The sequence below is a fragment of the Gracilinanus agilis genome, chromosome 6 (genome assembly GCF_016433145.1).
Source record: "Gracilinanus agilis isolate LMUSP501 chromosome 6, AgileGrace, whole genome shotgun sequence".
NCBI lineage: Eukaryota > Metazoa > Chordata > Mammalia > Didelphimorphia > Didelphidae > Gracilinanus > Gracilinanus agilis.
The window spans coordinates 119,015,046-119,029,184 of record NC_058135.1 but is presented as its reverse complement, the minus strand read 5'-3'; the positions used below and the strand labels follow the sequence as shown (position 1 = coordinate 119,029,184).

The following is a 14,139-nucleotide window of genomic DNA, read 5'->3' as shown; positions in this document are numbered from 1 at the left end:
ATTGCTGCTAGTTCAGAAGTCCATTACATACCACTGTGTATTGGTCTCTGTGTACAATGTTCTTCTGGCTCTGCTCCTTTCGCTCTGCATCAATTCCTGGAGGTCTTTCCAGTTCACATGGAATTCCTCCAGTTTATTATTCCTTTTCATGTGGTTGGATATCAAACTTTCATTTAGTCCTGGTCCTTTCTGTGCAAATACTTGGAAATCTTCTATCTTGTTGAATGCCCATACTTTCCCCTGGAAGTATATAGTCAGTTTTGATGGGTAGGTGATCCTTGGTTGTACACCCAGTTCTCTTGCCTTTCTGAATATCATATTCCAAGCTTTGCGGTCTTGTAGTGTGGAGGCTCCCAGATCCTATGTGATACTGATTGGTGCTCCTTGATATCTGAATTGTCTCTTTCTGGCTTCTTGTAAAATTTTTTCTTTTACTTGGAAGCTCTTGAATTTGGCTATTATATTCCTGGGAGTTGTCTTTTCAGGGTCTACTGTAGAGGGTGATCTATGGATCCTTTCAATGTCTATATTACCCTCTTGTTGTAGAACTTCAGGGCAATTTTGCTGAATAATGTCTTTTAGTATGGAGTCCAAATTTCTATTAATTTCTGCTTTTTCAGGAAGACCAGTGATTCTCAGATTGTCTCTACTAGACCTGTTTTCTTGGTCTGTCACTTTCTCATTGAGATATTTCATGGTTCCTTCTATTTTATCAGTCTTTTGACTTTGTTTTATTTGTTGTTGCTGTCTTGAGAGATCATTAGCTTCTAATTGCTCAATTCTAGCCTTTAGGGACTGGTTTTTGGCTATAATCTTTTGGTTTTCCTTTTCAATCTGGTCATTTCTGGTCTTCAATTTACTTGCCTCACTTTCCAATTGTGAAATTCTGCCTTTTAAACTGTCATTTTCTTGCCAGATTTTGGTTTCCAATTTGCTTACCATTTCGTTTGATTTTGGGGCATCTTTCTCCAATTGGGAGTTTCTGTCTTCTAACTTGTAGTTTCCTTTTGAGCTATTTCCCACTTCTCTCGCCAAATCTTTTCCATCTTTCTCATCATCTCAGATTTGAACTCTTCAATAGCTTGTGGCCAGTTTTCATTATTTTGGAAAAGTTTGGATATGATTACTTGTTTGTTTTTCTCTGTTGTTTGCTCTGTTGTCTGGATTTTATCTGTGTAAAAGTTATCAAGTGTTACAGATTTCTTCTTCATGATCTTTCTCTTTTGGGGTTCTTGTCTCTGGCTTGCCATTGTTAGCCCTGCGCCCTCTCAGGTTTATACTCACACTCAGGGTCTGTCTGCGCTCTTTAGGCTCCCGAGGTCTCAGGTCTCATTGTTCTCAGGGTCAAGCCTCCTGGTGGTCCCCTTGCTTGTTTCTCTGCCCGAGGCTCCTTTAACAGTCTCAGGGCACTGCTTCCACAGTCGTGCACCCCTCTGCACTGGGTCCCCACTCAAGGTTCACATCTGTGCTGAGGATCCAAGTCCTCACCTATGCTCAGGATCTGTGTCTGTGCTTGTGTCCATGCCCACACTCGTGCCTACGCTCAGGGTCTATGTTCAGAGTCCGAGCGATCTTTAGTCTCTTGGGGTCTTAAGTCTTGCTACTCTCAGGAGCAGGCCCTGGTGACCCCAGGTAGCTGCCAAGGACTTAATGCGTCCCTCAAACTTGCTCTAACTCTTGTGCGCTGGCTTTGGCATTGTTGGTGGTATAGGGTAGGGGAGGGGGTTGCTCAGCTCACGTTTTAGTGAGAGCTATTTCACCCCATTCTGGCATGGAAATGCCCCAATTCCACATACATCCAATGTTGTGCCCTGTTGTGGGTTTCGTTCCTCTGGATTTGTTTTTATGTCTTCTTGAGGAGTCCTATATGTTTCGGTTAGGAGAGGTTAAGTACCTGCTTTTTACTCTGCCACCATCTTAACCAGGAAGTCTAGACCAAATCTTAGAGAGTAGACCTATTTTGATGAGATAACTAGGTAGACATGCCCTTTTAAGTTGATAATTAAATCACTAATCCATATCAGAAAATAACTATAGATCTTGTTATTCAAAATATGAATCCTTCAGAAGTCTCACCTTTTCACAACTTAAAAAAAAACAACACTTACCTTTCATCTAAGAATCAATATGGTGCATTGTTTCCAAGGCAGAAGAGTAGTAAGGGCTAGGCAGTGGAAGTTAAATGACTTCCCCAGGGTCATACAGCTAGGAAGTGTCTGCGGTCAGATTTGAACCCAGGACCTCCCATCTTTACACTTCATGCTCACTGAACCACCTTGCTGCTCCATGAATGGTCATTTTTTACATGACTCAGCTATTTAGTAGTACCCACTCCAGTTACTGGTTGTACTATGCTATAATCCAACACTGTCCAAAAGAAGCTAAATGAGATGCCTACCTCTGTTCTCCAAATTGAGTCTCTTAGATGAAAAATTAGGTTTTCAGAAATTCTTTGAGAACAAAATGCCTTCAGAATAGAGGAAGAGGAAGCCCTGAAATGAATTACCAGATATATAACCATTCTGCAGAAGAGATGTCCCTTCTCTTCAGCCCAGCTTAACTGCTTAAATTGTAAGGGAATCGTTATCCTAAATTCTAGTAGTCAGTTAATGTTCCATAACTGAATGGCACATTCATAGCTTCTTAATACTTGAACTGAACTGAATTCACCCATGAGCATGAATTCATATAAGAACCCATAAAATACCTGCTTATTATTATAGATTTACATATTACTCAGTTATATTTATTTAATCAATTATTGGTTTATTCGACATATTAACTTTTTGTTTTGTGACCTGTTTACACCAGCAAAATGAATGTTTCCTAGTTTTAAAAGCATTCACAACAACAGATGATGTCTCTCCATAAGAGGTTGAAATACTAAAATATGATAAATGATCAATACAGATATTTGTAGTGGTACATATGTAAAGAGAGTAGCTACAATTTTATCATCTACAGATTTCTGTTTAGTATTTCTGATATTAGTTGTGTTTATTAAAAATTCTAGAATTCATGATGGAATAGGATACATCTTTAATGGTATTTGCTACAAGTTCAAATTGTTTTTTCAGGATTGCAGATGAAAAATTTTTTAAACAATCTTTCCCCTGTAATAATGTATTGTGAGGAACTGACAGGTTAGGGAATAAAGCCCATAACTATGGAAGAGAACAAAGCCAACTGACCCATATAAAGACCAGTCTCATGACCTTGATCTTGTCATTATGTTCTGAGGACTGGTTTTCAATTTAAGAAAAATTTTGGAGTTTTGACTGATCCACAGTCTGAAAGGAAGGGATGATATTAGGAAGAAGCTGTGTTTTTCTGAGCTTTTTCAAAAGCATTAACTTGTATTCAAATAAATAATTACTTGTAAAATTAAATCTTATGTGTAAACATGCCAGTATATCTACTCTCTTTGATAAACTTGTTTTATTTATGTGTTATAGTATTATTTTCATTTCTTAATTTTCTTTTCCTGCCAGGATTGAATATGATGCATACCGTACTGATTTAGAAGAATTGAACCTTGGACCACGTGATGCAAACACTCTGCCAAAGATTGAGCAGTCACAGCATCTATTCCAAGCACATAAGGAAAAATATGATAAAATACGCAATGATGTATCTATCAAATTGAAGTTTCTAGAAGAAAACAAGGTAAATTTATTCTTTACTCTCTAAGGTACATTATAGTTATTTTCTATGAACCTTGAATGTAGTTTGAAAGATTTTTTTTTAAAGAGGAAATAGGAAAAAGAGACTCAAAAGGCAAAGTAGAAGAATTGAGGATTGTTTTTAGTCTTCTTATCCGTTTTCTCCCACAATAGTCACAATAAGGAATTCTGTTCCTGAGCCCCAGATGATAAAAAGTTAACAAAGTATACATACTTTTTCATTATAACATTTGCCACCCACACTGACCCACCACACTTTTCACATTTAACAGTTAGCAGATGAAAGGCATAATAACCTATTTGTGGTCCCTAGGATTTGGTTCAATAGTAAGCTGCTTTGAAATTTTAAAGTAAAAACTTTTAAATTTAATTTTAAAGTAAAAAGAGCACATGAAATATTTTAAGTCCTCAGCATAAAAGTAAATAGTACTAATAAGTTTTAAGGGAAGACAGGTCTAAGAAAAAGGTTGAAGACAATAGAGAAGCCATGATAGTCTGAGTATTCTGGTTTTTCATAAGTGATATTCTCAGAGGAGAATTCTCTTTGAATCATTTAATCAAAAGCATTTATTCCCAAAGAGCTTATGAAAAAATGCTCTCTACCTCCAAAGAAAAAACTTGAAGGAATCTGAATGCAGATTGAAACAGACCGTTCATTCTTTACTTTATTTTCATGTGTTTTCTTTAAATATGTCTTCTTCCATGGCATGATGAATATGAAAATTTGTTTTGTATGATAGCACATGTATAACTAATAGCAAATTGCTTCCCATCTTGGGTAGAGAAGGTAGAACTCAAACTGTTAGAAAGCCAACACAAAAAATAGTTTTTACATGTAAGTGGGAAAAAAGGTTTTGCAAGACATTTATTAAGCATCACCTGGGTGCCAGGCTCTGTATTAGCATTGAGAATACAAAGAAAAAAATAAATATATGAACAAACAAACAAATAAATGAAATAAATATATTAATTAGTAAAAGACAGAAAAATAAAATAAAACAAATCCTGCCCCTCAAGGCAGGGAGTATCAAGGGAAACGGTAGTGTAAGTATACAAAGTAAGTACAAGGTGATTTGGAGGGAGTGAGATGAAGCTTTGAAGAAAATTTAGGATTCGCAAAGGTAAAGATTAGGAGGGAAACAGAAGATGGAATTTTATATGTGAAGAACATCTGAAACACTTGGGGCTCTCTTTCTGCCATTTGATTTGTTTGGTACAATTTATATTAGACTGAGTACCAGATACTAATTCAGTTAGAGGATATGTAGTAGTATTTAATATATTATTATTTTACAGGCCTGTGGGCTTATTTCCATAAAAATTTTTGAAAAGGTAGAAATTAATCTCATGTGATAGATAAAAACTGTCCTTTTAAGCTATCCCTTGAGTCCTGTGTCACTTAATGGGATGAGTACAAAAGTTAGGCAAGTTGAGCTTTCCTAGTTGTCACTTTTATCACTCCAATCAACTTTTAGGAGCTGGTTGCTTTGCTGGCCACATTTCATAAGTTAGTCACATTTCTTTATAAGAAATCTTCAAATTGGTAGAAATGATGACATCCATAAAGGTATGTGCTTTCTATAGAGCCTGCAAGAACCTTAGTTTGAACAATATAAAACAATATCTCAGCCTCCTAAGAAATGTGTACATAGTGTAACTTCCTATTTCTGGTCACATTACTCACATGATTCCTTCTTTGGGGTTTGGAGATTCTGTAGTATTAATGCCAAGGTAAAGATACTCTTTTGCCCAAATAGCATAAAACCAACATTTGTGGCTTGGACAGGACTGGGAAAATGACTTCTTGTTAACCCCCGTCTTGTGAATTGAAATAGTACTGCTCTGCCTGGAGAATAACTGTACTTACAACTTTTAAGAGTGAAGAACTGGGATATGGTCTGTGAGCATATTTCATTAACCTTTAGTATTCTATCAAATTGAAAAGAGCTATAATTCTCTTCATTTCAGTGGCCTTATTCAATGTGTCCCTTTTAGTCAGTTTAACACTTATTTATTAATTTAGAGCATCTTCTCTTTGCAAGACCCTATGTTTGCAATGTGAGGGATCCAAAGAAATAGGAGATGTGGTCTCTCAAGCTTCCAATACAATTTAATACTAATGAACAATGCAATACATCCAATAAATGCGAAGGTGACAGGAGTAGAGGAAAGAGATGTGTCTCTGAACTAAGCTGATTAAAGGATTCATGGAGCACTAAGAACTTAACCAGAACCTTAAAGGATGGGTAGAATTTGAATTGGGAGATGGGACAGTATTCAGAGTAACAAGATATATACAGCCAAAGCTGTGGACAAGAAGAGCAAAGCCTTTACAAAGAAATGACCAGCAAACTAGCCTGGCCAGAGTAAGGGGCTTATGTTGTGAGGTAGTAGGAAATAGGGGCCTAAAAATCATTTGAAGAGAGCAACAAATGCCAACCTAAAGAGCTTTGAGTGAGGAACTTTTGATAGTTTGTGAGCCAGAGGTGATTTGAAAAGAATGGTGTTTTTGGAAGATTAATTTAGTGATGATGTACAGAGGGAATTGGGAGGAGAAACTGAGCCCCAAGAAGCTGCAAAACCAAGTATGAAGTGATAAAGTCTTGAACTATGTGTAACAATAGGAGTGGAGAGGAGGAAAGACGTGAGAAAGGCTGCAAAGAAGAAAACTGATAGCCCTGGATGACTGATTGGATTGAGAAATGGTAGCAGACAATGCAGAGAAAGCTGTCCCAAACTAGCCTAAGTGTCAGAGAATGATGGTACCATGGTAGCATAGCAGGATAGGCTGCTAGACTCACAGTCCAGATAGCTGAGTTCAAGTCCTTCCTTCAGTGTTTATACTAGTTTTACAAGCATGGGCAGAATCATAGTTTTGACAGCTTCAGTTTCCTCATCTGCAAAACAGAGCTCTGCAAAATAGTACTTAAACTACCTACTTTACATGGCTGTTGCGAGGAAAGATGTTTACAAACTTTTAAGCAAAACATAAGTTATATAAGTTATAAATCATTGCTGGCAGAAATCAAGAACACAGGGCTGATTTTATGGAGGAGAGAATGGATTTGGTTTTGGCTATTTAAAACCTGATATGAAAGAAAACAGGACCCATTTGCAAGCAGAAATTGAAAATGGAGCTTGAAGTCAGTAGAAAAGAATTCTTTCTTTTTGAATTTCCAAAGATATTTTCAAATTAATTGTTCTTCAAGAAAAATTATAAAGAAATGTTCAGAGGAGGGCGTTGCAAAGAATAATTTTAAAAATTACAAATAGGTATGATTATTTTGTGTTGTTTTAAGCAGCAGCTGTAATTAGAATGAAGATTCAGAGTCTTTGTTTAGTTTATTTGGTTTTTTATAGTCAGATTGAGCAACTTTTACTGTTTTATCTTCTATAACTTTTAGCAAACATAGAGCCTTTTGCCAAAGTAAGAATTGACTATAATCTCTATTTTGTCTCTCAGTAATTTAAACTGTAGCAACTGTGAGGTTTTTTTTGTTGTTTCTTTAAATTATAGCTGTATTTAACAATGTAGAGGTCAAAAAAAGGAGCAAGATCTGGTACAAGACAAGGATAATGATTCTCCACTTTTCCAGAGCAGGGTTTCTCAGCCTAAGGTCCAGGTGATTGGTTTTTATTGTTTTGATAACTCAGTGTGATTGGTTTCCTTCACAATCCTCTGAATTCCATCTATTTAAGAACATTATTTGGAGAAGAGATAAGCAGACTACCAAAGGGACAAGTCACAAGAAATTTTTAAGAGTTTATATGATCTAGAACTTTCCCAAATAACTTAGATCTCGTGCTGTTTTATTTTAATCTTGGTGGGTTTTTCTAAATTGTAATTCTTTTTTCTGTGTTACTAAACCAGGCTTACTGAACAGAGACAATTATAAAATATTTATGATGCCATAGGTTTGGGTATTATATCCTCTAAAAAGATCAACAGCTAGCCACCCACCTTTTACTCTCTCCAACCTCCTACCTGTCTAGGATTAACATGAAAAGATGTTTTATATTATTGCACATGGAAAATCTACATGAGATTACAGACTGTCTCAGTGAGAGGGGTGGGGAAAGGAGGGCAGGAGAGAATTCTGAACTCAAAATTTAAAAAAACAAAACAAATGTTACATATAATTGAGGAAAAATAAAATATTATCAACTTCCTGCCTGTCCACACTTAGGCGGGTCATTGGACAACAGACATAGGCTATATCTCACTAAATCTATACTCCAGACCTTTCCAGCTTGTCGGGATCTGCTTGTTGTATTCTGCTAATTTAGCCTTTGAGAATCCAAAGTCGCCATTATACTACAATGAGGCATCAGAGTAGGATTTTAACAGTGAATATCAAACATAATTTAACCTTTTCTTTAACTCAAAGCTATTTTAGAATTTCTCATTACTTGAAATGCTTAGAGCTTTGTGAAACAATTTATGTACATTGTGACTTATAAGCAATAATGGTATTTATGCTTAGAATTTTCTTACCTTTTGGATTTCTGGTTGAGCATAAAGCAACCTTGGATCAAGAGAATGCAAATAAGAGGCACTTTTTTTTCATTTTATTTAGAATATTTTTCCATGGTTACATGATTCATGAATCTCCCCTCCCCTTCCTTCCCTGCTCTCAGAGCTGACAAGCAATTCCACTGGGTTATACATCTATCATTATTCAAAATCTATTTCCATGTTATTCATATTTGCAGTAGTGATCCTTTAACATCAAAACCCCAATCATATCCTCATTGAACTACATGATCAATCATGTTTTTCTTCTGCATTTCTGCTCCCATGGTTCTTTCTCTGCATGTGGATGGCATTCTTTCTCATAAGTTCCTCTGGATTGTCCTAGGTCATTGCATTGCTGCTAGTAGAGGAGTCCATTACATTCGATTGTACCGCAGTGTATCCGTCTCTATGTACAATGTTCTCCTGGTTCTGCTCCTTTCACTCTGCATCACTTCCTGGAGGTCATTACAGTTCACTTGGAATTCCTCCAGTTTGTTATTCCTTTGAGCACAATAGTATTCCATGACCATCAGATACACAATTTATTCAGCCATTCCCCAATCAATGGACACCCCCTCGTTTTCCAGTTTTTTGCCACCACAAAGAGTGAGGCTATGAATATTTTCCTACGAGTATTTTTCCTTATTACCTCTTTGGGATATAAACCCAGCAGTGGTATGGCTGGATCAAAAGGTATGCATTCTTTTAAAGCCCTTTGGACATAATTCCAAATTGCCTTCCAAAATGGTTGGATCAATTCACAACTCCACCAGCAATGCATTAGTGTCCCAATTTTGCCACATCCCCTCCAACATTTATTATTTTCCTTTGCTGTCATATCGGCCAATCTGCTAGGTGTGAGGTAGTACCTCAGAGTTATTTTGATTTGCATTTCTCTACTTATAAGAGATTTAGAACACTTTTTCATGTGCTTATTGATAGTTTTGATTTTTTTATCTGAAAATTGCCTTTTCATGTCCCTTGCCCATTGACTGGGGAATGGCTTGATTTTTTTTTTGTACAATTGGCCTAGTTCCTTATGTATTGGGGAGATTAAGCCTTTGTCAGAGAGTTTTATTGTAAAAATGTTCTAGGAGGCACTTTTAAATTATTTTTAAATATTAAAAATAATTTCATCCACTTTTTAAAATAGTAAGAATACATAAAACTCATCAGAAAGCTATCTTTATATATTTCAGTTTTGTGTAATAGCTATCTAAAGAAGCAAGTCAAGGCAAAAGGGAAATGGAGATAGAGAGTTTGAGAGGGAAAGAATGTAAGCAGCCCATTCATAAGGACAGGTAGAAAGATATAGTACATAAAATAACTAAACTGTATATGAGAAGAAGGAAATGAAAGACTAATTTGTTTTAAGCATATGTATCACTAATGAAGGGAGTACAGACATGACCAGGGTGGTAATTTGTTTTGTTTGCCTGTGCATATTTGTTTGAAGGATTTTATTTATTTTCCATGACTGGGGGATACTTAGGGACTAGTTTCTTAACTCTACTCCCAGCAATAGAAAAAAAGAAAAAGAAGGCAGAAAGAACTCCAGAAAAATTATTCATAAGTGGGACAGCTTTATAAATTACTGTTGGGAGCAGCTAGGTGGCTCCGTGGTTGGAAAATCAGGCTTGGAGATGGGAGGTCCTGGATTCAGATGTGACCCTAAATACTTCCTAACTGTGTCACTTCACCCCAAATGCCAAGCCCTTAATACTCTTCTGCTTTAGAACCAAAACTTAGTATCAATCCTAAAGTAAAAATTAAAAAAAAAAAAAAAGTTACATGTCTAGTGTATTGTATTATTAAAAGGAAAGCAAACTTTGCATGATGGAGATTCAGAGTTTCACATACAACTTTCTTCTAGCACACACACACACACACACACACACACACACACATATATGGAGAGAGAGAAAGAAACATCCATTTTATTTGGCATTTGTTAAATTCAGAATAAAAGTAAAATGACAATTTTTAAAAAGAATATACAAAATACAAATACAATGGCCATCCTGACCAAAACTGTAATGGGAAAATATTAATTCATTTATTAATACTACTCTTTAAAAACATTAAACTATCTAAATTTTGTTTTGTTCTTAAACATTAATAGCATTTGTTATTTTTTAAATAGAATTAAAAGGGGGCAGCTGGGTAACTCAGTGGATTGAGAGCCAGGCCTAGAGATGGAGAGCCAGGCCTAGGGTCCTGGGTTCAAATCTGGTCTCAGACACTTCTTTGCTTTGTGACCCTGGGCCAGTCACTTAACCCCTGTTACCTAGCCCTTACTGCTCTTCTGCCTTGGAACCAATACATGGTATTGATTCCAAGATGGAAGGTATGGGTTTAAAAAAGAAGGAATTAAAAACCCCTACTTAAAGTTTAAACAAAGACATTCTCAAATTCTCTAGAACAGGATTTTGTATGCCCTCCAGCTCCTAATAGGATTTCACATAAAGCAAGCATTTAGCCCATGTTTTTATTGAATTGGAATCTCCTTTCCCTCTTTTTCAATGAAGAAGACTGTCTTCTTGCTCTGAACAATGAGGAATATTTTATCTCATTTTATGAAGAAAGAAGATCTGTTTCCATGGACTAACATCTTCATTTAGTGACCTTTTGGGATATTCCTCCTAAAAACTTAGTCTTTTTGCATTTTGACAACTCAGAGATAGTATCCATCTCTTAGTACTTGACAGATAGGCCAGATTTTAAAAGCGAGGACTAAAGCTTCCCCACTGTGACTTAAAATCAAGATCTATATCATCTAGGAATGTTAAAGTACCATAAGTGGCTTGGGGCAAGAAATGGCCCTTGAACCATATATTCCCTGGGCTAGATATGGGTACAGGGCAATTAGGTGGCACAGTAGATAGAGCACTGGGCTTAAAATCATGTAGACTTTTCTTCATGAATTTAAATTGCCCCAGAGACTTATTAGCTATGGGACCTTGGGTAGGTCACTTAAACCTAATTGCTTCTTCCTCAACCATAAAATGAGCTGGAAAAGGAAATGGCATACCACTTCAGTTTCTTTATTAAGAAAACCCCATATTGGGTCACAAAGAATCAGACAGGACAAACAACTGAATAACAACAAAAAGATGGATACATATCCCATCACCCTCATATTTTTCTATGTTTTCCCTACTCTACTTAGAATAGCACTGGTTTTCTTTGGCCGTTTTATATTACAAACTCATGTTTCATTTTCAGCCTCTTCTCACTCCCAGTTTTCTCTCTGGCCTTGTTGGCTTTCTAAGTTTCTCAGAGAATTTTAGAACTAGCCTGTATCATGCTTCATCAGTATAGTAACTGGATCTGGCATATAAAGCATTAGCTTTCTCTGCCCAAATCTATCTCCTGACTAATTGAATATATTTCATTTTATAAGTTAATATCTTAGTTGATGTCATTAATCTTTTTTTAAAAACAGAAACACTATAGCTTTTAAGATAATTCAGAAATTTTGGTATTTTTAAATGGCTCCCTTGAGATCCAGAGTAAGGCTTGTGGCTTTCCTTTGGCCAGCTGCTTTAGAAGGTCACAGCATAGTGAAAGGAAGAATCCTCTACTCAAAATGCACACAAATAATCACTGTGCAAGGAATTGTTTTCTTAATCTCCCTTGGAAACTAAATGTGTAATAGCAGATCCTTTCCAAAAATACAGTTGGCATTTGTTCCAACTATAGTCTATATAACAAGAATATATGTGACTTCTTAAAGAGATACAACACACAGTCTTGCTATTTTCAAAATATAGTGCTAAAAAAGATATTCTGGGCCACCCAGCTTTAAGATTCATTATAATGCCTATTAAATTAGTACAGTTTTTCATGGTCCACAACTGGTTTCTTCTCCTATAGCTTTGAGAGAATTCTGCAGTTTAACCATTTTATTGATGTTCCTCTTTTTAATTCTTTAATTTCATCTTATTTTCCCTATGGCAAGAAAAAAAATATCTTTCCATTCTTAATATTCTAAAACTTCTCTTTTATGTATTATACCTCAAGCATGGGCATATCAAGCAAATGTTTAACGACCATCTGGGGTGGGGGAGGGGACTTGTGTGTACAACACACTTTTAAGTTTGATCTGCTTTTAATATTTTCTCCATCACTTTCTTGAGCCTAGATTTGTAGCAATTGTTGATTTCAGACATGTAAATGCTTACACTGAGAATCTAACAGTCAGCTCTAGCCAATGCATCTCTGGCTGTGCTGTCTCTTCTCATGAGAAATATTTTTTCTTCTTTTATTTTGGTTACCCATTGCTAAATGCCTGCAGTTTTCAATGATCTTTCCAGGTCTTCACTGCCAAAAACAAGATACTATATTCCAGGAGTAGTTTTGTTAGTGTCCTATAAAGGAGGTTTAACATATGTTTCCATGCTTTCCCTATTCTGCCTAGAACAGCACTGGCTTCCTCTTGCTGTTTTGTATTGCAAACTCATGTCTGGTTTTCACCCTTGTTCTCACTCTCAGTTTTCTCTCTTGCCTTGTTGGCTTTCTAAGTTTCTCAGGCATTTTTTTCAACCATGAGACTTAGTATATATTCAGTAGTTGTTTTGTTTTCAGTTGTATCCAATTCTTCGTGACCTTTCATAGGGTTTTTCTTAGCAAAAATACTAGACTGTTTTGCTATTTACTTTTCCAGCTCATTTTACAGATGAGAAAACTGAGGCAAATAGGGTTAAAGTGACTTGCTCAGGGTCACACAGCTAGTAAGTGTCTGAGGCTAGATTTGAACTCAGGAAGAGAAGTCTCCCCAACTCTGGGCCCAGTGCTCCTAGGTTCCCCAGAATAGATCTTTGAGATTATCTAGCCTAACTCCCCACCCCATTTTAGAAATAAAGAAATTCCGGGAGAATGGGGAAGACAGACAGAGGAGTTTGAGAAACTCGGAAAATAACATCTTAATTTCTGAATGTCTTAAACTCTAAGATAATTTAATTGGTTAAAAGAACTCTGATTCTCTGCTCTTATTAAGGCAAGAGTTAAACAAACTAATCTGTCAAACAGTTCTCCAATTCTCACTGGCCATGAGAAAGGGAACGCAGAAATCAAAAGACAGAAAAAGGGACAAATTTGATTCCATCACCAAATTTTATCAACAGGTTAAGTACTGAGATATACATCTAATGAACCATCAGTCTTGCTCAGTGCTTAAACAAGAGTGAAAAAGCTTCTTTAAACAACCAGGAATTCAACCTAACATTAATCAAACTGATGTTAGTGAAAATTTAACTTTAAGATTATTAGAGCAATAAAATTGGCTTACATTTCAAAATTAGACCCCTTTAGACAGAGACTGGTCCATGAGAAAATTATATGTTGAGAGTGAATCATCCACGCCGCCCCATTTCAGCAGGAAGTAGTTAAGAGAAGCTAAAAAACATCGCCCCCTTTCCCTAAAACTCATGGACCTTTCTCTACCCATTAGAATATATATTTGCTAAGGAATTGAATAGGTGCTGATGGTATAGTGTAAATTCATTGTCTACTAGTTAAAAAATGGAATTTCAGTTAAATTTAAGAATGCACAAAACTTATATTGAAAAGCTATGTTAGGACTTGCAGTGTGTGAAATACAAATCTGAATGATCAAACTTGCCAAAAATGCTTAGACTGAATTTGAAGATTGCTAAATATAAATATAAAGCATATAAGAATTTAATATCAACTTATTAAAAGATGTGACATAATATAAAGATTTTATATGATCAAAAAATTTGGGTAAACATATGAGCAGGTAAAATTGTTACTCTAAGATATGTACCATCATATTAAGCAATAGGTAAAAATTAACATTAGGGTTTCAAATTTTGATAATTCAAAAATAATATTTACATTAAGAATCTAGTATATTATGAATATAGAAATTTGGACAGCAGTTTTGTACAGCATTGTAATTGATTAGGATATAAAAAT

At 35.8% G+C, this 14,139-nt stretch overlaps 1 protein-coding gene across 2 annotated transcripts in view; it reads left to right on the top strand.

Moving 5' to 3' along the window:
• Window positions 1-14,139, top strand: part of ARFIP1 (ADP ribosylation factor interacting protein 1) — a 148,225-nt gene that overhangs the window by 101,693 nt on the left and 32,393 nt on the right. For both annotated transcript variants that reach the window (XM_044682420.1, XM_044682421.1), the window contains one exon: window positions 3,492-3,666. In XM_044682420.1, coding sequence (XP_044538355.1) covers window positions 3,492-3,666 — 175 coding nt within the window. The remainder of the gene's footprint in view (window positions 1-3,491; window positions 3,667-14,139) is intronic.